The following is a 27,995-nucleotide window of genomic DNA, read 5'->3' on the forward strand; positions in this document are numbered from 1 at the left end:
AGACCTACTGACCAGTCAGTCCACCTAAATCCAAGCCATTGAGAGACTGTGCCACCCCCTCCGCCAAAACTCAAGCAAATAGAAAACCAAGGCGGATGGCACCTGAGGAGAAACACCTAAGGCTGACCTCTGGCCTCCACACCGGTATAAGTACATGTGTCTACACACATGCATGCACACACGCCACAAAGTGATATTAGAATAACGAATCGGAATTCAACTTTGCTTATTGATTGATTCCAATACGATGTCTCTAATAGGAAAATTCATCAAAAATAATACTGAAAGCTGGAAGTGGTGATACAGGCCAATAATGTCAACACTCCAGAGGCTAATACATGAGGAATGAGTGTTCAAGACCCGTCAAGGGTAGAGTTAGAAGACCTTCTCATAAGCAAACCAACAAATGCCTGCCCAATATTCAGTAGAAGTTATCGAGAAAAATGACGATAAATTCCATACAAAATTCAAAGTCAGAGTGCCCATCAGGGTAAAAGATGGAGAAGAGCAATGAAAAACACATGACAAAAATAAGAGTTGTAGGGATGGAGGGCCCAAAGGGGACTTTGGGGAGCAGGGACTTGTCATTGTGATCACTCTTTAAATGCCTATATTTGTTCAAACATTCTTTTTATACTTGGTGCTGATATTTTAAAGGGATACTTTTAGAGTCTTATAGAACAGTAGAGGAAATACCAAATCCCAGAGTAATTCAGGGAAGGAGAGCATTTGATTGGTAACACAAGCCAGAGGCAGCTGACCCACATCACAGTCACAGAATCCGCCCTGTCATGCTCTGCCCATCTGAGGTCCTGGATGGAGACGGCCCAGAGCTCAGGGGCTGTTCTCTCTAGGAGTCAGGCAGTTGTTGGGAGCCCGCACTCCACACATGATGAGCCTTCTTCCCTTGCTGACAATATTGGATCCTAACAAATGAAGGGTTGAGGAGCAGCCCCAGCTGTCTTCAAAGCTTCCCAGCCTGGTCTCTGCAGCGCCAGATGCCAGAATAGCTAGTAGCTGAAGCCACTGTGAGGCTGGCCCTGGCAAAGTAACATAACTTCCTAGCGAGAGACCTGTGGGAAGTCCTGAGCTTGTGTCCCAGGCAAGGCTCAGGTCTTCTCTTTAGACCATTGCAAAGGGTACCACAGTAGACTCAGGCAGCTCAGAGAATCCCTGAAGTCCCTTCACCTCCTGTGCGTGAGATGAGACTTGAGCATTGTGTGCCCAAAGGAAAGGCCAAGCCAACTCCAGATCCAGAGCCTTGTTTGTAAATACAATCACTGTTGCCTTCTTGCTAGCAATTGGCTTTCGTTTTTTGTTTAAAACAGTGAGTGGTATTGTATTTCTATTATTCCAAAGGTGAGGCGCTCTGAGACACCGCTGCTCCCAAGAGCATAGGTCTTCCAGATTGCTGCAGGATGCTGGTTAACCTCCAGACCTTCTGCAGGAGCGTGATACCTGTTCCTAAGGATCACCCCAAATCGAAGCTGAGGCCTCTTGCTCTCTTCTGCCCTCTGCTGGCCCTTCCCTCCATCTCTTATTTCTGCAGGATGCAGATGGTGCCTGCCTGATTAGGATGGCACAAATCAAAAGCTGCTGTCACCCAGAGACATCTGGTGCGTCTACTAACTCTCAGAAAATGATAGATTTTCAGAGCAGAAGGGCTGGGAGAAAGTTCAGCGATCAACCAGACTAGTTCCTGCTCCGAACTGAGTGGTAGCTTATGGGTAATGCACGGACCACAGTTCTTGCACTATGGAAAAGCTTGGAATTTTTACCTTGAACTCTAGATTTTTAATATTTCAAAAGTGGGTGTTCACGGTGTTTCAAAATAGAGATCAAGAAGTAGCGTGTACAGTTGTAGTTCAGTTGCAGACATCACAGTGTGGCTCTTGCCAAGTGACAATAAGGCCAGTCGCCTTCACAACTATGTAAGGCACAACTCAAAAGGGACACACATAACATACAGAAGCAAATCTACCAGTTTCCGGGGACAGCTGCAGTTCTTCTTCACTCAGGGACCTTCAGGAACCTGTGAGGTCCAAGTACTACCGAGAGGCTGACATGTCACCTACCAGTGAGGCCTTACTGCACCCTTGGGCCCATCTTTGCTATGGTCTCCGAGGGAGAATGACCCTGCCTGGGGAGTTTCACAGACAGGACACAGGTTACAACTGTCCACAGTGGCCAGGTGAAGAGACAGTGGTACGGTTGGCCAAACTGGACCGGCCTCATTTGGTGAGTGGAATTTCCTTTGGGCTAAACAGGACAAAGGTGGGCTGGACCTCCTTCCTCTATCAAACCCTTAGGACACATGCGAGCAGCAAGAAAGACGGCTTTGATGACGGCAGTGACTTGTGAACTGTGTCCTTACAAGAATAGTTCTCTGCTTTTCCCAGAGACCAAGTGAACTGGAAAAATGTAAAATAGGGGTAAAGAGGAGAGGGACAATCGGCATAGAAGAGCTGAAGGGGTGGAAGCTAAGCATTCAACTCTGAGCACTCTGGAGAGTTCCAGCTATGTTGAGCCCGTGTAAGAAGAGTTTTGAACTACTTAGAATCTAGACCCCAGCACCTGACATTGAAGAGATCTTTTTCCCCCTTTGTATGTTCAAGGCTCTGCAAATGCAGAGTGGACACAGGCAACGGTGGCAGCAAACCTCCCAATGAGGTGTCAAGGAGCTGAAACATTAAACGGATGTCTACAGGGATTTGGCAGGAGGGCTGCAGGACTGGGCAGCCCTGCCACCGGTTCACACTTGCTTCTGCTCAGATCTGAGAAAGGTCACCCTTGCAGGTCCCACAGCAGAGCCTGAGGGTAGGGCTGTGGTCCAGGACTTACCTCGAAAGCACAAGACCTTGAGTTCACACAAGGAACCTACAGTAATGGAGTTTTTTACAGCACAATTAGCCTCAAACCAGCTTGGAGGTGGGGGCTGCTCTTTTTTTTTTTTTTTTAAATAGAAAACAAGTTCTAAGAATTCATGTATCAATGATCTGATAAAAATGATACTTTATTATAATTTTTTAAAATCACAGAACTCCAGTCTAAATATCACACACACACACACACACACACACACACACACACACTCCTCTGGTGTTGGCTCCCATACCCCCTCAAATCTGGCTAATGAGTTACGCTTCAGGGAATTTTTCCAGTTCAACTCACGCTCAACTTGGAGTAACACACATCATCGGTCTTCTGGTTCTGCTCACACTTCAGTGATGACGGTATGTTTGCTGAAGAAATCGTTTCTGCTGGCTCAGCAGCCCAGTGCCGTGGGCACTGTGCGGTATTATCATATTTAAATATGATCTGCACATCATTTCCCTGCAGGCTTTGCTCTCTCTTCTCTTTCACTGTTTCGCTGGGTCTCTCCAGGGGTTCCCTTAAACACTGTAATAAAATGTATCAACTGGACAGCAGGTGGCTCAGACCAGTACCAATGCTCCACATGAAGTCACCAAGCCTACAACTTTGCGGTTACAATTCAAAATAAATATTATTTCAAAGTGAGGAGATAAATACTTGCTGACTAGGAAACTGCTTGATTCTTTCTAAAACTCACAATCCACTGTGGATTTTTGTTTCATGATACAGTCAAGAAAAATGAGGCAAACTGTCACTCCCACTGCTGGCAGAGCACCCTGTCCTGCCCCCCCTTCATGCAGAGAAATGACAGCAGAGCCTGGTTATCACATCAGTGGCTGGGGTCACTTGAGGTTCAGGTAACAAGTTCCTAAAGTTAGTTAAGATCAGTTATGTAACTATGATGCTAGGATGGGGGCCCTCACCTCGAGGGGTGAGCTAAGAGCCGGGCTAGCTACGCTGAGATCAACTAGAGAGAACCTGTCAATATTGAAATTCAACTCTTAAGGACTGGGTGTCTTCAAAACTCATATGCCCTTCTTTTAATCAGGAAATCGACATCAGGGGTGCTGGCCCGAGGAAGCCACCGACAGTCGTAATGGAAGCAGAGATATTTTAGAAATAGGGAACGCATTTTGCGACATCTGTTTCCAGACCACAGCTATAGAAGCACTTTCCAGAGTTGGTCTGCTCGAATGCCTAGCTCAAGAACAAAGGCAGCCGGCCCTCACGAGGTACTGACGCATGTCCTGCCAAAAATAGTTTTCTTTTCCTAAAGTTGTAAGTTCTCTTCAACTATATTACACATCTGTTCTTTTCATCGGCAAAAGGAACGACTTAAAAAAAGGTCCAAAATGAATGATGTCTACGTAGAATGAAGGTAGAATTTTGGTTGGTTCGTTTCTGTAATTCAGAATATAGATGCAATCAAAAGAGCTGTAATGGTCTGCACATTCATTTCTTCCCAGGGTCCTTTGCTCGGCTCACATGAACTCATCAGAGTCGTTATCATCCTGCAGGGGACAAACAGTGAGAGGATGAAGGCCTTAAGGGCGGTCAGTCGGCATCTTACGTTTACTAGCAAACTAACCCACCACCCCTCTCCTTATTCCTCATCGTGGGGTTCAGGAAGTAGCAGGAAGATGACCAAACTCACCACTGCCCCCTTGTCATCAGCTCTGGGAACGACCAGGGAGAGCAGCCACAGCCTACAACATGCTCATTACCACAACCCCCAAGTTACCACGGATGGAAGCCCAACTCCAACTCGTAGAGGGTGGGATGAGGGTGAGGAAGGGGAGGAAATAGCTAAGCATTTCGCATGGATTTTCAATTTTAAAAAGGGAGGAACTGAGATGAGGGCTAGGGAACCTGTTTCCCTGGAGTGACTTAACTCTCTGAACACAGCTCCTGTCACGCCGATATCCTAAACACAATTTAGAAAAGGACCAATCCTCAACAAGTACGCTAATCAACAGTGTCTTGATTCCTTAAGCCAATAACACTGCCATATGTAAAAAACTAAATAAAAATAAAAAGTAAAAAAAAAAAATTCTGCCCTAAACCCCAGTATTTTGAACCTCATTGTTTTCATAGATTTCCGATTTCACATGAATAGCTGATTATTTTTCCTCCTTTTTAGTGGGTAAAGTCCTTAAGCCAAGCAAAGGCTAGTAATCAAGCTAGTCAGTTAGGTCTCTTACACACGACAGTGCACAGGCAAAGGGCCAATCTTACTGCATGGCTGATTAAGTCCCACAGGCCACACAAAGGTGCAGCCCCAGTCCCCTTTCATCAGCAGCATCGGCCACTGCACTGGCTTCAATGTCTATCTCTTACTGCCTAACAGCAATACTGGCAAGAGCACAACGTAGGTTCTCTTTAAGGTCCCTGGCTGGAAATGGTAGGAAAATAATAGGTGAGGGTAGAAAATGGTGGTTTTTATAAAGGCTGTTTTTCTCTGGTTTTAGCCAGCATCTCTCTGTGTTATTCCTCTTCCCCCTTCTTAAAGAACTATTTTAGAGTGTGTGTGCATGTACCACACGCATGCAGAAACCCTTAGGAAGTCAGAAGAGAGCACTGGATCCCTTGGAACTGGAGTTTTAAGAGGTTGTGAGCTATCATGAGGGTGCCAGGAACAGCGCCCAGGTCCTCTGGAAGCAGCAAATTCTTTAACTGCTGTGCCTGGAGCTTCAGGAATCAGAGCCTCAGGAAAGCTGGTTCATCTGTTTGTGTTTTGTCTGGGTACCAGGACTGACTGCCTCAGAGTCCTGGACTTCAAGAGCAGCATCAGACACTGGGAAGAGTCAGCGTGCATCTTCAAATGTCAGCTTCCCAGTCAGCAAGACTGCCTGGGAGGTAAGGGTGCCAAGTCCCTCCAGGGCTATGCATTAGATGTGTGCAGAGCTCCTGCTGCCCAAGGGCAGGTATTCTGGGACCACAGGAATGCTTAACTATACGTCTGTGGTCTAGGACTTTCCTTGGTCAACTATTACATTTCAGATTCCCCAGTTCCTAAATTATTCAGCTTCAAAGCTATCTCTTGTCACCCAGTGATAAACTGATAGGCAAGAGGACTGTAACAGCAACAGTCTATGCCTCCAAGCCCCAGGACAAAAGTGACAGATAAAAGAGGTTATGCTAAATAGAAGACTAAAAGCTCAGATAAAAATCTAGCTCAGGGTGGCTGGTGGCCCAGTACTTGAGAGGCAGAGACAGGCAGATCTCTGTGAGTTCAAAGCCAGCCTGGTCAACAGAGCAAGTATCAGGACAGGCTCCAAAGCTACAGAGAAACCCTGTCTCAAAAAAACAAAACAAAACAAACAAACAAAAAAACAAAGAAAAGAGAAAGAAGACAGAGACAGAGACAGAGACCAGCATTCTTCCTGATGAGCTTGCACAGTCCTATCTCACATAAGCATCAGCCTTTGAATGAAGACCAAGTGATCACATTACAAATCAGCTTGTTAAAGACAAGATGGTTAATAGAACAGAAACTGTTACAAGAAGACTGAAGCCTTCCCATTTGAGCACCTCGCCCACAGCAGCAAGTAACAGAGCAGGAGGAAGGGGGACCAGTGAGCAGTTGTCTCTGGTTGAACACTGTAGTTCTGGGGCTCTTAGTGACAGTAACTGTGCATACACGTGCACCACTGGCCCCTTGCATCTGTGGGGGTCTATATCTGAAAATCCAACCAAATGCAGACAGAAAGCACTTAGGAATCCCACAAACATACGCACAGGCCTTTTGCTTGTACATTACTTCCTAAGCAATAAATTGTGACAACTGTTTGCATCTACATTGCAACTGATATAAATAACAACACAGGATAAAACGCATGGGGAGAGAAAACCTAAGTTACATGAAAATATTCTTCCATTTTATAAGGGTTTTGAGCATCTACAGATTTCAGATTTTAGTATTCCTAGGGAGGGCCTTGAAACCAGTGCCTCAAAGATATCAAGAGCTGATTGATGAGGCCTGTGCACATATATGTCTGTGTTTCCAATTCCGGAACACGTAAGCTGTTAAGATCCACCGTGACAGGACTGTTATGTACAAGGTTGAAACACAGGCCAGATTTCTGGTGAAAGCTTCTACATAGGAAGTCTGGATAAATGCTAGTCGGCAGAGCAGAGGCTGGAGCATTAGTTTTAACTGAAGTGGACTTGGACTCTATCACAGACTTCTCCTAATGTTAAACTGCTCTGCATTGTAAGAAAGCCAAGAATAGCGTTCAGAGGGCTAAACAAACTCAGGGCTCAGTAAGGACCAGGGACGACTACCTATGTCATGACAGAGTCTAGCACAGTCTTCACGGCACACCCTTGTTTACAGGATACAACAACCTCATGAGGTAATGTCTCTGTACTGAGCAACATCCCCCTAGCAAGGCTAAAACTGCAGTAGGCTCACCCTAGTGACAGTTAAAATCTCCTGACTTCATACTCGGTCCTGCTGGACTACACGGTGCGTGTCTGAAATTTCTCAGAATAATTTATAAAGATACATCTTGATTCATAAAGGATACTCAAAAATTTAGTCCTTCACAGAGGTAGGAGTAAAGATACGATCTTACACATTCCTGGATAGGTACTGGATAGATAAACAAAGTCTAAAATTCTACTGATTCCAATTCATACACTGAACTTGGAGTTTGAAAAGATAACCTTACTTGGGAAACTGAGATGCTTAGCAGAATTTTCTGTACTAATGGCAGGTCTTTCACTGTTGCTGACATAAGTAACCAGTGGGCCGCACAAAGCTAGCGTGACTAAAGAACACAGGTTTAATGTAATTTTCATGTAAACAGCCTTTGCAGTTCGTCTCTAACATACCTGACAATACAGACCGAAAGCCTGCATTTTAAAACCGTATTATACAGATCTGAGCCAAATGTGATGGTAGATGCTTATAATCCCAGCACTTGGGAAACAGAGGCAGGAAGAGAGAGTCTAAGACCAGGCTGGGTTTTATGGCAGCCTGAGCAACAAAACAAAACCCCATCTCAAACAAAACAAAACAAAACAAAAAAAACCCAAAACATGTCAACACTTATTCCTGGTCCTAACAAGGATGGAAAAAAAAAAAAATCAGTGTTGCTATTTAGCCTGAAACAGATGATCTCTGTATTTGGTACATTTATTTTTAATTAAAAGGAGTAAAATTCTGGTTCTGTTGAACTGTGCTGTGGAATCTATAGCCACATTAGTGGAGGAAATTAATAAATGCAAATACATTCGAAAGTCTGGAAAGAGGAAAGGAGCAAGGAAGTGGACTGCAGGGAGCTGCCACAGTCTGGATCTGGAAATGTCCCCAAAGGCCATGTACTGAAGGCTTGTTCTCCAGAACATTTAAGAAGTGCTGCCTGGTGTGGAGAAGTCAGGTAACTGAGGCACACCCTTCACTGGATACGGGGACTCTTCCTCTTTCCCTCTTTGCTTCCCAGCTGCCGCACGGTGAACAGCTTCTTTCCTCATAAATTGATCATCTCAGGTATTGTGTTAAGTGACAGAAAGCTGACTAACACACTGTGCAATACTAATAGGCCTGCCGGGCAGTGGTGGTGCACGCCTTTAATCCCAGCACTCAGGAGGCAGAGACAGGCGGATCTCTGTGAGTTTGAAGCCAGCCTGGTCTACAAGAGCTAGTTCCAAGACAGGAACCAAAAAGCTACGGAGAAACCCTGTCTCGAAAAATCAAAAAAAAAAAAAAAAAAATACTAATAGGCCTGCCCTTCACAGCTTCACAGCAGGCGAGGCATCAGACTCTGCTTCCATGCAGTGACCCATACAAAATAAACACAAAAGCACGGGAAAGAAAGGCAAGGTCTGCCAGAATCTATCCCCAGTGTGCTAGATGGTAAGCAATCTGAAATGCAATAATAGTAACTCAGTTACTAAAGACTCTCTGTGAAGTATTTCAACACACAATATTGGAGCAAGAAACGTGAACATACTTGATTTGAAGACATATTCTCCACTTTCATTAGTGATGAGTAGCTCCTAGAAGAAAAAAAATATTCAAAGTGAGGTTATTGCTCAGTAAGCATCTCATGGGTAGCTACCACCCTAAAACCCACATCTCGCATATGGTTACCACGCTGGCTGAAGGCTGAAGCCAGTTGTTGAAACTACCCACTCTGATGAAAGCAGCACACAAGAGTGCCTTTCAGAAGTCCACATTTCCTCTGGGCTCCCTCCTTTTAACCCAACTGCCCCAACACCTTTTTAGATGCCAAAAAGGCATTTCCAGACTTTCGGTACACATCCAACACAAAACATCCCCTATGAAAAGAAATGCATTTCTTTCTCCTATTGCCTAGAATGGCGTCACTGTCTATTTCACTTCAAGCCAGAAACCCAGGAGTCATTCTTAGCTTTTGTCCTCAACCCAAGCTACCATCAAAATGGATCTGATCCCGTCACCAGTGAATCTGCCTCTCACTGGTAGAATCTTCTCTACCTCCAAGTCACCACCATAGTCCAAGCTACGTTATAGTCCAAGTGTGGTGTGGACAACTGCCAATCACTTCTTAAGTTCCACCGACACTGCCTCTGGCTCCCTCTATAACTGAACAGGCAAAGAGCTCTTACTAAATCACAAGCCACGACTGGGCCATGCCTGCAAAACCCAACACTCAGGAGGCTGTGGCAGGAGATGGCGCAAGTGACAGGTCAGCCTAGGGCATGCAGCCAACTCCTGGTCATTCTGAGCTACAGAGTGAGATACTGTCACAAAAAAATTAACTGGCTCACTCACTCAAAAGCCTCATCATTTCTGCTTGAAACTTCAAAAACATTATTTCTTGTGTGTGTACGTAAGTGTAGCATGCGCACTGAGTCAGAGAATGGCTCTTCATCACCATGAGTTTTGAGGATTAAACTCAGCTTGTCAAGTTTTGGGGGCAAAATCTTTTACCTGCAAAGGCATTGCTCCAGCTGTTTGAGACTTTGATGACATCATAATGCTCAGGAGGAAGATAAACAGGCAAAAAAGGCCCCTGCATGGCTTGACTCCATGTTTCTTGAGCCTTCTCGATCTAGTATTCCAAATATTTGGTACCTTGGTCCTGTTTCATTTTGTTGCCTCCTATATAAGGACCCTGTGCCTATAGAATGGCTGGCTAGCACACTCCTTAGTTCTGATACCAGCTTCTAGAATTATTCTACCAGGGAATAGTTTCATGTATTCACTCATGACACAATGACTTTACATTACTATACATGTGAAATGTTGTCTTGTCCAAGGGGTCACAAGGCTCTGCAGAGCTTACAATCAACACGAGGAGTCCAGGCACACAGAGCAGTGACAGTAGACAGCAGTAGGGTTTGGGTGTGGTGGTACTTCTGTGATCCCAACAATATGGAGTCTAAGGCAGGGGGATCACAAATTTGAGACTAGCCTGGACAACTTGGTGAGACTGTGTCTCAAGACAAAAATGTTTTAAAGGAATATAGCTCAGTCAGTGGTAGAGTGCTTGCAAGAACAAGGCCCCTGGTTCAATTTCCAGTCTTTTAAAAAGGGTAATGAACACTGGGAGGTGGTGACGCACGCCTTTAATCCCAGCACTTGGGAGGTAGAGGCAGATGGATCTCTGTGAGTTCAAGGCCAGCCTGATTTACAGAGCAAGAACCAGGACTGGCTCCATAGCTACCTAGAAACCCTGCCTTGGGGGTAGTGGGGCTCACAAGGTTGGTTACGACTAGGTGAAAATGGAAGGACTGGCTGAACTTCTGGGGCAGAGTTTACACTGCATGATGGAGAATTCTCCCTTCATTTCCATGAATACTTTTACTATAGATACTTTAAAAACAAATCTAGAAGACACTATGGTGCACATATCATAAATGACATCCATGGACACCCAGGAGTTCCATGGCTACAAGTTATAAGGACAGCTTCCCGTTAAGGGCAACAAGAGGGGCCTCAGAGACAGAGCTCTGGGATGGAGCAATTGCCGAGTGTGCATGAGGCCCTCTTTCAATGTCCAGCACTACATAAAGAGGAGACACAAAGGAGAGAGAGAAATAACAAATAAAGTGAAATAACTTTATGGTTGGGGTCACTGCACCAGGAGCTGTCTGAGAGGGTCGCAGCACTAGGAGGGTTGAGAACACAGGACTAGAAGCACACGGCTGGAACACTGCAGATGGGACAGTTCTAATGACAGGGAGATTCCTGGGATGATGTGTTTATGTCTGATCCTTAAAGCAGAGAAGGCACAAGAAGGGGCAACAAGCCACAGAATGTGGGCAGCCTCTGCAAACCGGAGTCTCCTCTAGAGCCCTCCGGAAGGGAATTGCCCTGCTGACTTCTTGTTTGGATTAGTCAGAACTCCTCAGTCTGTCCTTTTCTTTGAGGAGTTAAATTTGGGGCCATCTGTTATGGGAGCAGCAGAAAGATGATACAGTCAGCGTTCTCATGGCCACCTTCACTGAGACTTCAGGAGCCAACCTGTATTTTAACAGCTGCCTACAACTGCAAGGCACTGAAGCAGGCCCCATCACTCTTAACGACGTTCAACTTTCAAAGGGCAGAAAAGGCATGTGAAAGTGGCTTTGAGTTAGTCAGCTTCGTGTCTCTGTCCCAACGGCACAGCTGCACAAGACTACCACTCCCTTACCTTTTCCTTCTCAACAGACCGGATTCTGAGGAAAGCCCACAATGGCTTACAGTGACGGACAACACATTCAACACTAGGAGCTTTAATGTGCCCTCCTCTCACCAGAAAATCTGTGAGCAGAGCCCACAGGGATAACCTGTGTCAGCCAACAGCAAGGCCACAGCCCCATCGTACCTAAGTTCATCCATTTCCCGTTTCTTCTTCATTTCTTCTTTCTCTCTCCTCTTCATTTCCTGAATCTGGGCTTTTTTCTCATTCCTCTCTTCACGGTCTCGGCTTTCTTTCTCTGCTGCTAGGTCAGGAAACTTCTCCGACTTGGTCTTTTCTAATCGATTCAAGATTTCATTCACTTTCTTCTCTACAGTCACAATTTTCACCTTTGAAGGAGGTAAGGGGAAATACTTAGCCTTTTTTCTCTCACCTAAGAGGGGCAAGTCTTGGGCTTTCCTCCCCAGTGTAACACCCTTAGGAACATCACAGTCAGCCTGGAGCCGGGCCCTGCCTCCTGTGGTGGCATGAACACTTACATCTTTCTGCCTGTGAAAGCCTATCTGCCCCACATCCATGTCAGCTGTTTTCTTCAGGTTAGACCAAGGCGTGTATACCACATTAACGTTGTTCATCTTGCAGCCTGCAGAGAGAGACTGTCTTCAACAGGCAGGAAACATGAAACTGAGCGGCATAGCCCTCACCCACAGCAAAACATCATCCACCCATCCCGGTCAAGGCTTGATCAGAGATCTTGACAACTCCAATGTCACAAAGCATGAAAGACAAGTGGAAAGTCAAACATGAAGCTAAAGTGTTACAGTGAGAAAAGCAAGGGTAAATGACCAACATCAGGGGCTTCCAAGAACTCCCTAAAATTGAACACAAAATTATCATGTGCATAGTTTTCAAGAGAAAAGAAACAAGTGAGTCTCCTTAGACCCTCGAAGAAATCTTTGAGGCAGTAATGGGTAATCAGTAATATACAGCTACAGCCTGGGATTTCCAAGAGCCAGCCTGGCAATACCTAAGCAGCTGCACGAGCTCAGAGGTGCCTGTTACTCTCTGACTCCATCTGCCATTGAGGACACCAACACGTTTAGGAAGGTTTGTTCAGTTATCAGTGGAGCGCTTTCCCTAAACAAACCTGATTCTGACCTAAAATGGGCCAATTTAGCAGAAACCAGCAAGTTCAATCCCTGTTCCCTCGGTGTTGAGCAGGAAAGAATTTGACAACTACAGAGTTGCTAGTGGCGTGTCCCCTGCACTCTCCTCAGCAGCATCCTCTGGTACTGATTAAGAGCAGAACTTGGGGCCCAGCTTCATGGTCTGTTATGTGAGCAATCACTGGAAGGCTAAGGGAGGAAGGGGAGTTAATTCCCATGTTACCATTCCTCCCCCATGTTCTCTATAGAACTCGTAAACTGTAAAGACATTAAAAAGAAAGAAACAGAGCCCAGAATAAGGGGTCGACAGCTTTTTGAACCAAGGCGCATTTGCGAGTCAGGGGCACAGGGGAGAACAAGACAGTGTGCAAGAAGCTGAAACAGAAGAGTTTGCTTGTTTCAATGCTCACTTCAGTAAATGAAGATCTAAGATTATATAGTCTCCTCATAAAACAGAACACCCTCACTCATAACAGCCTGTTGATTTATGGAGTTGAAAACTGGTGGCTCCAAAAGGTCAATTTTAAGCTTCTTTGTATACACTCGTAGTTCGTTATTAAGGCCGCCTAAGTTGAGGCTGAAGACAGCAGTCTGCATGAAGGAAGGCTGCCAAGCTCTCATCACGCAGCCATGGACCCCAGCGCCTGCTCTTAGCTGTGTTTGCTCCGGGTCATCTTCCACCTTCATTTATAACCACTTATCTCTCTCTAGCCATGTCTATATCCTACCCTAAAATCGCGGTCATTCAGACCAGTACCTCTCAAACCCCTTCAGAAGTGCTATCCCCATCCTAGATAGACCTTTTGTTCAGATTAAATCTTATCTAGTAGAAATGAGCAGGCACCAAGCCCAGTATTTTAACTACTGCCTAAAACACAGAGGGCGCTTGTTCCCAGCCCACACTGCACACTGGCTCACCCAGAGAGCTTCTGAAAGAAAACAACACTCAAGGACCACCCAGGCCATCACAACTTAAAGAAAGAATAGCATGGAAGAGAAGGGAAAAAGAAAAGACATGGTTTAAAGTCTCTAGCTCTAAGCCTGGTGTAGTCACACACACCTGGAACTAGCACCCAGGAAGCCGAAAAGGGAAAATTGTGAGTATCAGGCCAGTGTGGGTTACACAGCGAGTTCCACACTAGCTTAGGTGACATAGCAAGATCCTGGCTCAAAACACCCAAACAAGGGGCTGGAGGAATGGCTTAGTAGTTAGAAACACTAGAAACTCTTCTAGAGGACCCGGGTTCAATTCCCAACACCCACGTGGTGGCTACAATTGTCTGTAACCCAGTTCCAGGTAATCTGACACCTTCTTCTGGGCCCCAAGGGCACCAGACATTCACATGGCATAGACACACATGCAAACGAAATGCCATACACATAAAATTACATTTAAATTTTTAAAAAAGAAAACTGAAACAAACCCTCCACACCTCCTTAGCTACCAGAACTGCACTGCTGCCGCCATTCTGAAGCAGAGCAGGGAAAGGGAGAGTCACAAGTGTCAAGACTCAGAGGGACAGTGGGACTTGAGGAGTGGGAGATGAGCTGCTACTCCCCTGACAAGCAGCAGAACTGTCCCCTCCTCAGCCTTCTCTTCTGGGATCCTCAGAAGCACGCCAGCATCAACAGCACACTTGCTAAAATGGACTTCATTCCAGACACAGAAAACGTGCACGCTGACTCAGAAAACACTCGTAGGAAAACTGACCTTGAATGCTATTGGCCTTCACGAGGTGGGCGCAGTCCATGAGAACCTCCTTTGGAATGTCTTCTATCTTCTCTCCCTACAACATAAAATAAACCGAATGGTCCTCTTTGGTTACTGATGGTCACTGGGACGCTCACAGCACCTGCTGTCTTACCTGCGGGACACGGGCTTAGAGCAAGCAGGGGCTCTTCGGGCCGGGTACAGAACACTGAAAGATGAAGTGAATTTACCATGCCCACACAGGATGCTGCCTAAACTAAGAGAAGGCACTAACAGGGAAAACTACACTTCACACCTTTTAAGAGCCATGCTGCAGATATCCACTGCAGTGATGGCCCAGGAGCTTTTGTCCTCGTTCTTTTCCGGAAAGCATGTGGAGAAATGGTGCCCATTCGGCATCTAGAAGTCTCGCTGCCTGAGGTCCCTATAACCGTCCTTTGAAAGAGACGCCTTGGATTCTGGATCCCAAACATCTCACAGACCATCTTCCTCCCAGCCAAAATCAGGGTGAGTTCTTGTGGTGGAGTGGTAGATTCCCACTATTTACCACCACAAGGGAGAAATGACAGAGATGCCACTTTCTCTACAGAAATCACTATCAATCAAAGAGCTGAGTAAATAAAGCTATTTCCAAAAAAAAAAAAAAAAAAAAAAAAAGACATTGGAGAAAATCAGTTTAGAATTAGGTTCTATTGGGCATGGGATTATAGAAACAGCTGTCAGATGACAAGTGCTACATAGAACTCAGTGCTGAAATTACTTTATCTCACTGCTATGCTTCAAACTTATATAAGTGTGGTGTGTGTGTGTGGTGTGTGTGTAGTGTGTATATGTGTGTGTGGTGTGGTGTGTGTTTGTGTGTATGTGTGTGTGCGGTGTGTATGTGTGGTTATGGTGTGTGTGTGTGTATGTAGTGTGTGTAGTATGTGTGTGGTGTGGTGTGTGTGTGTGTGGTGTGGTGTGGTGTGTGTACGTGTCGTGTGGTGTGTGTGTGTGTGGTGTAGTGTGTGGTATGTGCGTGGGGTGTGTGTGTGGTGTCTGAGAGGTGAACCAAGAGCCTTCCTTCTATATGCTAGGCAAGTACTCTATCACTAAATTACATTCCCAGCTACATTTAAAATTATGAATATATGGTGCTCATCACTAAATAGAAAGTCATGAATTCATGTTTACATTCCATTACCTTTTGCAATCGAAGGTATACATGAGCCGAAGAGAGTTTGTCCACGTGAAACCTGCAAGGAAGGAAAGCACTTTTAGCAAAACAACCATGTCCTCAGCTACTTGCATCAAAAGCATCCCGCTCCAAGAAAGTACTTCCTGGGACTTATTATAAAACTGTCGCCATCTCCAAAGGGCCGGCCAGTGACCTGGAGAGGCAAGAGGAACCCGAGAGCTGTGCAGCTGGCGTGGCTCCAGGCCAAGATGAGTCAGAGAGTAAAGTGACATCCTGGGAGAGCGAAGCTTCATGTGACAAAAAGAGCAATCAGTGACCAAGGGCTTCACGGAAGAATTGAGATTTGGCTGCCCCTGACTAAAGCACAGGCCAAGAAGAAACCAGGGAAAGAATTTCAATGAGAAAAGATGGAAGAAGTCAGTGAAACTCCACTGTTGCTGACCTGGGAGCCTTTCAGGACTGCATTCTAGAGAAGAGGAGAATATGGTTTCTGATATCTCAACTTTACAATGTTGGCAAAACAACCAAAAACAAGGATCAAGTTCAGATTTAGAAAAGTCAGCTAACTAAACAGACTACATCATTAAATGGATCATACTTAGAATTCTTCCAATCTCCCACCAAGCCTCACTCACAGACAATGGCATCAATGCACATCCCTGGGTGGACACGATCTCTGCGGCACTGGCGCTGTCCTAAAATCAGTCAGGATGCCCCACAGCACTGCTTCTTTCTTGGCATAGGACTCACTACATAGCTCTGGCTGCTGGGGGTCCAATGGTCTTTTACTCTGCCACTTGTATTATTTTTAATAAAACGCTCATTGGCCAGTAACCAGGCAGGAAGTATAGGTGGGGCAACCAGGCAGGAAGTAGAGGCAGGACAATGAGAACAGGAGAATTCTAAGAGAGGAAAGAGTCAGTATGCAGTCGTCACAGAGGAAGCCAGACATAGAGCAAGCAAGATGTGACTGCCTCACCGAAAAAGGCACCAAGCCATTTGGCTAACACAGACAAGAATTATGGGCTATTATAATGTTGGGAATGAGGTGGGACGTATCTCCACAGCATATTAAAGTCACTTTTCTTTAGGATCTGTACTAGGTAGTTTTATGTCAACTTGACAGCAGCTAGAGTCATCATCAAAGGGGGGACCCTCAAGTGAGACAATGTTTCCATAAGATGGGGCTATAGGCAAATCTATTAGTGATGGATGTGGGGGATTCTGAGTAGAGCCACATGTTAGTAGGAGTTTGAGTTACCTAGCCCATTGTGGGTGGGGTTATCCCTGGACTGGTAGTCGTGGATTCTATAAGAAAGCAGGCTGAGCATCATGGGAAACAAACCAGTAAGCACCACCCCTCCATGGCCTCTACATCGGCTCCTACCTCCAGGCTCTTGCCCCGTGTGAGTTCCTGTCCTCGCTGCTTTTGATGATGAATGTTACATGGGACTGGGAGTGAAATGAACCCTTTCCTCCCCAAGTAGTTTTTGGTCAAGGTGTTTTATCACAGCAATAGTAACCCTAACTAAGACAGGGTTCTTATTATCCATCAATTTAATGCAATCTATTAAAATTGATGTGACATTTTTCACGCTTATAATTCATCAAATGAAGTTGACTCAATTTGTGACACGCAGAGATGGGCCTAGAATTCAAGCATCAAACAATGAACTGACCTCAGCTGAGAAGGAACACCTGCTATTCTTAACTTCTACTTGTTTAGTGACAGCTCTTTATTAGTGACAGTCCTTCCTACACACGCCCGACAAGGTGACTCCGTTAACTTCAGCTGGAGCTGTCCCTAACAAGGTTAAGGAAGCCTACGGAAACTGAGCATAGTGGCAAAGCTTGTAATTCCAGCAGACAGGAGTATCATAAGTTTAGAGTCAGCCTGGACTACTTAGTAAAACCCTGTCTCAAAACAAAGAAACAAAACCTTAAGGAGGCCTCATTGCACCCCCTACAGACTTCCCCAGGCATTTTTTTTTTTTTGTTCTCGACATCTAGGTGTTAAAGGGTCATACATTCACACTTGGTACAGGATATAGACAAGTATGATTCAGTACGAAGGCTAAGATTATGCTGTTTCTAATGTCATCAAAGAAGCAAAATATCCTATTTGTTCTGGATACAGTACAATATTCAGACTTCAGGCAAATGATCTATGTTGCATCTTAGTCTTTACTGAGAGTCAGAAATGGACACTACATATTTGATTCATGTTTTTCCAAACTGTTCATTTACTTATTTGCGTTCCCATGTAAAATTCATATTAATTATCACATTTGGGCATTTTTGTACCCTGAAAAATCCCTTTTATAAATCTAGAAATTTTGTATATTTCATTCTCCTCTCAGAATCTTTTTTTAAAAAAAAAAATATGATAATACAGTGTTCTGCCTCCATGTGCCTACACGCCAGAAAAGAGTACCAGAACTCTCATAGGTTGTTAAGAACCACCATGTGGTTGCTGGGAATTGAACTCAGGACCTCTGATAGAGCAACCAGTACTCTTAACCTCTGAGCCATCTCTCCAGTCCCTCCTTTCAGAATCTTAAGGAAAATATTATGCTGCGAACTGACCTCAAGTGAGAAGGAACACCTGCCACTCTGACTTCTGCTTACTTAATGGCAGCTCTTTATTAGTAAGAGCCCTTCCACTAGCAATAGTAGCTATAGCAGATTCTTTTTCTTCAAGGTCTCCTATATGGAATGCTGTCAATAGAAATATTAAACTAATTCAATATATACTAACGAGTTCATACCTAGGTATGAACTCATAAGCACTCATGAGAGTATCATGGCTAGAATGGTGGTTTGAGTAAGAATGGCCCCCATGGGCTCATATATTTGAATACTTAATCACCAGGTTGTGGAATTCTTTGAAAGGATTAGGGAAGTGTGGTGGGTATGTCAGTGGGGTGGGCTCTGAGGTTTCAATAGCTCCTGCCAGCCCCAGTCTTTTTCTCTCTCTGCCTGATGCTCTCAGCTACTGCTCCAGTGCCATGTGTGCCACCACACTCTCCACCATGATGATGATGGACTAAGCCTCTGAGACTGTAAGTAAGGTCCAACTACATGCTTCCTTTTCTAAGAGTTCTGTGGTTACGGAGTCTCTTCAGGCTTACATTTACCAGTACATAGCTACAAAGGGCAGAGACCAACAGAAATACAGGGTTTGAAGTAATTCAGAGCAAACTTGCTGTGTTTGCTAAGTCTTTCTAGTGTTCCTAACGATGCCCACTTGAGGTTTAACTTTGCCCACTTTTAGCCTCTTGTCCTTGTTATGTTCTCATCCCTGCTCATCTTGATCCCCTTCACTAATTCGGAGACTAGAATTTTCGATAAAAGAACAGTTACTTGAGGGTGTAGAGGCACAGGCAGTGAGCGGCTCAGTTTCTTGAAGGGAGGGCTGTGCAAATACTGTGCATTTGGCAGTCTGGAGGTAGCAAAGACACACACCTCTCTTTTCCTCACTTGAAAACCGATTTATTTCTAATCTCATTTAATGCCTAGAAGAATCTTTGCTTAAAGGAACCTCAGAAGGTTTACCAGACAGACTTAGCTGCTGCCACAGGTAAATCCCCCAAGGCAGCGTCAGGGGATATCAGGTTAACATCAGAATGCAGAAGAGCTCAGGGCCACTCTTTTGTCCAGGACAATCCCTGGCAGATTGTCAGGACTGACAGCACAGGAACTGGAACAGGGCCCCGAAGTTTAGGGCTATTCCAGCAGCCCTGAGTTCTCAAATAACTTCTGGAAATAAAAGTCAACTGTGCTGAACTTTGGTCATTAATCTCTAGACTATTAAAGGTGCCAAAAGGGATCTCTAGGTACCTGTCGATATAAGCCTGGTGAGTCTCAAGCTAAAAAAAAAAAAAAAAAAAAAAAAAAAAAAAAAAAAAAAACCTCAAGCAAACTGTCTTTCAAGATGTATCTTAATATGTAACCTTTCCTACATAGGCAGCTATCCTCAAATCTGTATGCTAATGTACAGCATTGGTGAACATGGTACCTCTAATTCTAACACCTGGAAAACTGAGAGAAGAAATTTCTGTGTTTTCAAAGGCAGCCTGGGTTACACAGTGAGTTCCAGGGAAGCCTGAAATAGTCAAACTCTAGCTTGAAAAAACAAAGGGGCAAAAAGTATAGCAGGTAACTGCCTAACAGACACAGACAGTGCATCAGAGAGCCCGGCCGGCATCTATGGGAACTACTTCAGCTGGGGACGACAGCCACGCAAAGGAGAGACAACAGGAAGCAGTCCCCGGGAGGAAGCTTCCAGAGGGTGTTTGTAGGATGGCAGCAAGTGAGTTGAGTGGGAAGTCAGTAGATGTATGGAACTCTCATTATGTGCCAGCACTAACGACCTTAGTAGTTCACGAAGCAGGTGAAGAGTTGTCCTGTTGAAGAAATAGGGCCTTCTGAAGGAAAGCCACAAATTCCAGAAATTCTGAGCAGTACAATAAGCCCACCTGCACCAAGGGGCCCTAAGCAGGGTCTCATCTGATGGTGCATTTGAGCTGAGAAGCCAGGACACTGTGCTGGAACAGCTTTTGTTTTTCATAAGGCTTTAACATCCCTCATGTGTCGGCTACATCCTGGTTCTCAGTGTGGACTTTTGAATGACAGGTGAACATGCCCACTGGGGCCGTGAACTAGAGCTCTTCCTAACCAAGTAGGTAGAGGTCCAAGAGGTCCTTTGGTGTGGCCCTGCAGATCCGTGGAGGCTTCTGAGCCTCAGGGAAGGGGAAGCAAGTGGAGCTTGAGTTACTCTGCATACAATACTTCCCTGTTAAGTGCTCAGTGCCGCACACCTCACTGAAAACTGAACCAGCGCTTCTGAAAAGTGGCCATCTAACCTCATAGCACTCCAGGGAGATAAGGGGGAGTTCTCCAGCCCACAGCTGGAGAAAAGAGATCTGTAGAGCTACAGCAAAGGGTCTGGGGGTGGGGGTGGGGGCGCAGTGAACTGAAAGAGAGGGCGAATCAGTGATTTGGAAATTGAGCTGGGCCTGTGAGATCCTGGGCTGGGCCAGTAATAGCCAGTGCAGACCTGTTCTGCTCCTCATCTGTAAAACAGGCATGATAGCAGTACTTCATAAATGCTGAGAAATTAAATATATTGACACTTGACAATATTTGGCAGAGCTAAGCACTTGAGAAATGTGCACTAAGTGTTGTGGGATATTATTTTAAGATGTGTTACATTAATTTATGCTGTGGAATATTTATTTAATGATGCAAAGATGTGTTGCATTCTTTTATGTTGCATTTGTTAACTCTGTGAAGCTGTGCTACTTTGCTTGCTTATAACATCTGATTGATCTAATAAAGAGCTGAAAGGCCCACATAGCAAGGCAAGATAATGGACAGGCAGGGCAGCCAGGCAGAGAGAATAAAAAGAATGAGGAAGAGGGAAGAGCGAGAGAAGAAGAAGAGGACACCAGGGGCCAGCCACCCAGTCACACAATCCACGGAGAAAGAAGGAAAGAAAGACATGTAGAATAGAGAAAGGCAAAAGTCCAGAGGCAAAAGGCAGATGGGATAATTTAAGAAAAGCTAGCTAGGCCGGGCGGTGGTGGCGCATGCCTTTAATCCCAGCACTTGGGAGGCAGAGGCAGGTGAATCTCTGTGAGTTCAAGACCAGCCTGGTCTACAGAGCTAGTTCCAGGACAGGCTCCAAAACCACAGAGAAACCCTGTCTCGAAAAACCAAAAAAAAAAAAAAAAAAAAAGAAAAGCTAGCTAGAAACAAGCCAAGCTAAGGCCAGGCAATCACAAGTAAGAATAAGTCTCCATGTATTTATGTGGAAGCTAGGTGGTGGGCCCCCACAGACCAAAGAGCTAAGAAAAGAAAGAAAAAAAACTACAGCCAAGTAAACAGGGCCTGAGAACTTATCCAGGGAGAACAATACTCCACTCAAATGGTTGAGACTAGGTTCCAGGAGAGAGAATATGACGGTCAGAATAAGCAGTGGAAAATGGCCATGGAAAAAGAAAGTGGCTAAAAGGGTGTGTTGGGAGCCCGCACATTTCTCTTGGGTCATAGGAGTGGAGCACTGAGGGAACCACAGCTATTTACTCATGAACACTAGAAACAAAACACCACGTAGGAGGTGTTTTAATTAAAGGAGGCAGGTAGATGGTTATGTCTAAAAATCTAAATGATAACCTAAATGAAGCAGAATAAAAATTGCAACTTACCAAATATCTTCAGGCCAGCCATACTTTATCAGATCTTCATCTACAGTAAGACACAAGAGGATGGAAAAAGAAATTAAGAAAAACTGTTAAGTGGAAATATCCAGGATTTTTATTGTTGGGAGGGGAAAAGCAGCCCATACCCCTTCACTTTCTCCTCTTCCTTAAAGGAGACAACAGTGGCAGAACTGGGAAGCTTGAAAAGAAGGACAGCTTTTTTTTTTTTTTAAATGATTTATTTAACTTTATTTTATGTGCATTGGTGTGAAGGTGTCAGATCTCGTGGAACTGCATTTTAAGACAATTGTGAGCTGCCATGTGGGTGCTGGGAATTGAACCCATGTCCTCTGGAAGAGCAAGCAGTCAGTGCCCTTAACTGCTGAGCCATCTCTCCAGCCCCAAGAAGGATAGCTTTTACAGTCAGACAATTTACACTACATGGCTTCTGTCACACTTCCAATTCAAAGCCCAAAGATGTTTCCTTTGAACAAAACAAATACTAGAAAAAACTTCAGCAGCTGGGAAGTTAGGTAATTCTGACCAACTATAATGCTTAAATGCTAATATGATTTTGTTCAAACTTTAAAATAGTGGGTTACATCATCATCATCATCATCATCATCATCATCGTGATCTGGGACACGCTGGCTGTTTAGTGGCTGCATTGCTTGCCTAATGTTTACGAAGCCCTAGGTTTGATCCCTAACACCACAGAAGTCGAGTGTGGGTCACACAGCCTGTGATCCCAGCAATTGGGAGGTAGAGACAAGAGCATCAAGGTTCAAGTCATCCCTGGCCGCATAAGGAGTTAAAACCAGCCTGGAATGTGTCTCAAAAGAACAGACAGATGGGGACTGGAGAGATGGCTCAGAGGTTAGGAGCATTGCCTGTTCTTCCAAAGGTCCTGAGTTCAATTCCCAGCAACCACATGGTGGCTCACAACCATTTGTAATGGGGTCTGGTGCCCTCTTCTGGCCTGCAGGCATACACACAGACAGAATATTGTATATATAATAAATAAATAAATAAATAAATAAATAAGAACAGACAGATGGACAAAAACCTTGGAAATTCAGCAGGGTATGGCTGCATACACATGAGAAGCTGAGAAAGGATGGTGAGTCTGAGGACATCTTGGACTAAAAGGCTGATCAAGTCAGCTTAGTGAGACCTTGTAAGGCCCTGTCTTAGAACAGTGTCAACGAAAGAAAACAAACAAACCTTTGATTGTATACTTAAGAATATTACGAACAAAATATGCTTAAGAAGAAAATAAAAGTCATATCTGGAAATTTACTAGCAGAGAAAGGAGCTGAAAGTGTGAAAAGAAATTTTTCTGGGAGGAAGTGAGTTTTGTGGGATATTTACAATGTGTAAAGATATTGCTGCGATCGGTTTAATAAAGGGCTGAATAGCCAATAGCTAGGCAGGAGGTATAGGCAGGACTTCTGGGTAGAGAGAGGAAGTAGGAGGAGATAACTGAGGCACAGAGGAGATGCCAATGAGACATGGAGTTGGACATACTGAGTACAAGAAAAGTAAAAAGCCCATGGTAAAACAAAGCTTCATAGAAATAGGTTAATTTCAGTTATAAGAGCAAGTTAGAAACAAGCCTAAGAAATAGGCTGAGCTTTCATAATTACTAAGTCTCTGTGCCACCATTATTTGGGATCTGGCTGGACAGAGAACAGTCCAGTTACAAGAAGAGTTTTGGGAATATGATGAAAGAGCTACTAGAGGTGAGGACCTGACTTTTATTATTATAAGAATTCTATTATTAAGCCGGGCGATGGTGGCGCACGCCTTTAATCCCAGCACTCGGGAGGCAGAGGCAGGCGGATCTCTGTGAGTTCGAGACCAGCCTGGTCTACAGAGCTAGTTCCAGGACAGGCTCAAAAAGCCACAGAGAAACCCTGTCTCGAAAACCAAAAAAAAAAAAAAAAAAAAAAAAAAAAAGAATTCTATTATTAGCTGATATTTAAGCTGTACATGTGGCAGGTAAGTACTGGTTAGAACTTGAAGGAAACCATGGGATTCCTATGTGAAGATTTTAGATGTATCTAAGAAAGGCTAGCCTACTACTGGCTAAGATATATACAACTCATAGGAGAGGGCACTTGGCGATAGTAGAGACCAGGAGGTTTCTGACAGACATCAGGAATTTACTATGTGAGTGGGAAGCTGGGCAAATAACTGAAGTAAGGGAAATATTAGTAGCAAAACATTTCTAAGTGTGCTACGTATGGCTGGGGCCACCTGCTGGCTAAGAAGAGAAAATACCTGTCTTAAAAATTCCACTCCTGTTTTATCCACTGCTTGCTTAGAAACTGCAGGGCTACGAGAAATAAATGGGAGGTACTAGGAATATCCCCAATAGGAGCTTTAAAACACAGCTCCCTTTCTTATTGGGATAAATTGGAAGGGCCGATACCTCCACACGACTCCAAAGTTTCCTGATGAGCAAATATTCTATACATACACAATAACACAAAACACAAGAGGGCTCTAGACATCCAGATTCAAGGCTGTGGAGACGGATGCTCATCGAGGTGTGTGTCTCTAGGCATCAATTCTACTACAAATACAAGACCTTTCTCAGCTCGGTGCCTCAAGCCCCACTCACCATCCCTTCCACAGCATGTGCTGGAAATCACTGCATTTTGTCCACACTTTAAAACATGCCCTACATTTCAGAGCAGTTTTAGCTTCACAACAAAATGCAATGCTTTGGTTATGTCTGATGTCTCTGTGTGTATACACCTGAATGGAGCTCAAGCCCTACCAATGTCTTCCTCACAGAGGTTGTAATGAGGCCCCCACACATAAGCCCTCAGTGAAGAGAAGACAACCACAGAAGGAGGAGAGAGACAGGTGGGAATGCCTTGCCCCCTGCACCCCAGTTATACAGTGCAAAACCTGCATCACTCACGCAGCAGCCGGGTGATAAGTGCTTCCCAGAAGCCGCAGTCTCGGCTCCACCTCTGATGTAGTAGAAAGATGTTGGGGACTATTATTTTAAGGTGTGTGACTGTTGTTTATGCTGCATCTGTTTAACTCTGTGAAGCTGTGATTCTTTGCCTCTCTAAAACACCTGATGGTCTAATAAAGAGCTGAACGGCTAATAGTGAGGGAGGAGTAAGGATAGGCGGGACTGGCAGGCAGAGAGAATAAACAGAAGGAAAAACGAGGAAAGGAGGAGCAATGAGAGAACAAGGAGAAGAGGATGTCAGGGGCCGGTCACCCAGCCAGCCACAGAGTGAAAAGGAAAGGAAGATATACAGAACTAAGAAAAGGAAAAAAAGCCCAGAGGCAAAAGGGAGTCAGAATAATTTAAGAAAAGATGGCAAGAAACAAGCCAAGTTAAGGCTATGCATTCATATATCTAAGAATAAGCCTCCACATGTGATTTATTTGGGAGCTGGGTGGTGCCCCCAACAAAACTAAAAAGAGTTAAACTTCGCACAACAGAAAGTAAACCATATTTGGCAACAGACTTGCGTTCCTATCCACTCTAAATAACTATAGCTCTATAGTGGTGGCTTACTCTACACTGTAGAACAGGGAGATAGACAGCATCCTTTTTCCTTCATGAGACCAGGAGGATGCTGGGGGACAAGCAAAAATAATCAGTGATATTATGGGCTATAGAGTGCAAGCTTGTCTCAAGGGAAAACAATTGCTCAACTGGGTCTGGCTTGTAACTTATCTGCAGTATTTGCCATCAGTGTTCACGAGGCCCTCAGTCCCACCATCCCCTCTAACGCTGGAATTACAGTCACATAAGACACATGAACTACAACTAAGCTGCACACAAGACCCAGCGGAGTAAGACAAACAGAGGAGAAAGCTATGGAGAGGCCGGCCAACTGGTAAAACCATAATCAGATAGGACCGCATCTGCTATTCGGTGGCAGAGTAAATACAGTTACCAAAGTCTATGCCAAAGTAGCTAGAAGACAGGATGTTGAATTCTCTAACCGACAAGGAATGATCAATGCTTGCGGTGACAGACATGCTATGGGTTCCAATGGGACCACCTCACAATGTGTGTATGGGCTCAAAAAATATAGCCAATTGTTGTTCGTCAAGTGTAATTTCCAAAAGGAATGGAAGAAATCAATAGCAAAAACCGCACGCAACAAACAGCACTCACCTGCCTGCAATTTCAAAATCAAATGCTTTTGTAAACTTACTTTCGTATTTATCCTTTCCCATGTAGATGGTGTACGTAGATGAGTTAACTGAAACAGAAACAAAAAGACAGTTAAGTTCACCAACAAACCTGCTTCACAGGAAACCCAAGTGTCAAAGGCTCTGATAAGGAGCTGCAAGCCACACCTGACTTACCCATAAGCTCTTATATCCTTCAATAACAAGTTTTATACTTTCAAGTAACCGGTATCAGCAGGACACAATTAAACCATAGCAAGAGCATTATAGTCCTACTGACCTCAAAACAGTATCTCGTCCCCAAATATGACGTTTGCCAATACTTATTGCTGAATGGTTTGTTTCCTCCTTTTCAGGAAAATAGCATTTGATTTTTTTTCCTTCACATCAGGGATAAAGTTTAACGGCCACTCCCAGATCAGTCACACATCTTTGGCCTTCTCCAGTGGTAACGAGCAACAACCACAAGTTCAAGGCCAGTCTGAGCTGTGGAGTGAGTTCTAGGCCAGCAAGGGCGGTATAATTAGGTCCTGTCTCAAAAATAAACAAATAAGTACCAAGTACACAAACACCGAACATCACTCCACACTGGGGGACCTAGAAAGTAACACCAACAGTAGGGAGGCTTGAGGCAGGAGGGTCCCTGTTTGAAGCCAGCCTGAGTCACTCACTGTCTCAAGAAGGAAAAAAAACAACACACAACAGCCAGCTCTACGAGTAAGGCACTATGCTTAGGAGACAAGACAGACTGCCTCTCAAGAGACCTGCCACATGAGAAGAGCGGTGCTAAGCCATGTTAACGGGATAAAGAAAATGTATACTTAATCATGGTGTGGGAACTAGGTCTCCAAAGGTGTCTTGGCAAAGTCAAAGCTATTTTTTTTAACGGGGTGAATTAATCAGAGATTGATTAGAACAATATGGACACAGCATTTCCTGGAAACCAAACACCACTTTCTGGCCTTCCAAACCCAGCTCAGTAGTGTTACCATATGTCAACCAGACAGCACTTCTACCCGGCGAGGGGGTGTACTGACGTTCTAGTCCTTCTATTGCTTTCCATGGCACTCCTGCTCCTCCCTTTTTAGAAGGGCAAAGTACTCTTCCTGCAGGAGACAGCTGTTGGCACCTGTCTCATTGGTCAACGTCGCTCCTCCAGGGTGCTGCCAGAGTGCTAGGGCGAACCCACACACTTCCCGAGCCCAGGCAGCGTTCGAGGGTCTGTCAAGTGGGGATGAGAACATTCCCGGGTGTAAAGAGGGGGGGCGCATTCCCACGGCGCTCCCCAGGCCCCGACCAGAGGACCAGCAGGCAACCGAGGGGACGGCCGCGCAGGGACCCAGAAGGCGGTGGGACAGACGCCCGCGGGAGGATGCGCTCCAGGACCAGGTCCAAGCCCAGCGGCGGCGGCTGGGGAATCCCGGCTTTGGAGGCAGCTGCGGGGGCAGGAACCCGGAGGGTGCGGCGTCACTCACCACTGCTGCTGGTGAAATAGAACACCATGATCCTGGTAGAAGAGTGGCAACTCCTGTTCAAATCGCGAAGCTCAAGAGCCCACAGGCGTGAGGGTGAGCCGGCTTCCAGGCTCTCCTCCGGGCACTTCCGGCGGACGTGAGATCGCGTCACAACGCCCTCCTGTCGGCGCCATCTTTAGTCCTGGCGAAAGGAAGGCTATTGGCGGGTGGGCGGGTGTCCCCGTGACTGAGGATTGCACCCTAGCGGCCGGCTGAAGGAATAGCGCCAGGAAACCGCATCTTGTTTGCGGCCATAAAGGAAAAATTGCCTTTTCTCTGACTTCCCCTCAACCCAGCATGGGCGGCACGAATGCAAAAACGGCCTCTTTCATAGTTACAGGTTCCTGTACTCGTGACATCCGAAGACACTCAGTAGGGGCCAATTCAATTTTAAATGAACTCATTCCTCCACTACTTATGTGAGGTGGTTTTTGTTTTTTTCTTTTGGCTTGATCAAACTAGTCAGAATAGATCTGGGTAATTTTCCACTGGGATTCTCCATCAAACTCCAGTTAAATCTGAAATGGCCTCAGCAAAAAATCAAGATGTTGGAAGAACCTTGCAC

General features: G+C 45.1%; 1 protein-coding gene across 1 annotated transcript; it reads right to left on the reverse strand.

Moving 5' to 3' along the window:
* Nucleotides 1-3,005: 3,005 nt before the first annotated feature.
* Nucleotides 3,006-27,515, reverse strand: Ccdc25 (coiled-coil domain containing 25). The gene is made up of 9 exons (XM_057786189.1): nucleotides 27,392-27,515; nucleotides 25,940-25,987; nucleotides 21,750-21,789; nucleotides 15,547-15,598; nucleotides 14,364-14,439; nucleotides 12,026-12,129; nucleotides 11,673-11,875; nucleotides 8,832-8,877; nucleotides 3,006-4,385 (listed from the first exon to the last, which is right to left on the reverse strand). Exons 1-9 carry the CDS (start codon nucleotides 27,417-27,419, stop codon nucleotides 4,356-4,358), a joined length of 627 nt encoding a protein of 208 aa, XP_057642172.1. The 5' UTR covers nucleotides 27,420-27,515; the 3' UTR covers nucleotides 3,006-4,355.
* Between the last annotated feature and the right edge of the window lie 480 nt (nucleotides 27,516-27,995).

The sequence above is a fragment of the Chionomys nivalis genome, chromosome 12, assembly GCF_950005125.1.
Source record: "Chionomys nivalis chromosome 12, mChiNiv1.1, whole genome shotgun sequence".
NCBI lineage: Eukaryota > Metazoa > Chordata > Mammalia > Rodentia > Cricetidae > Chionomys > Chionomys nivalis.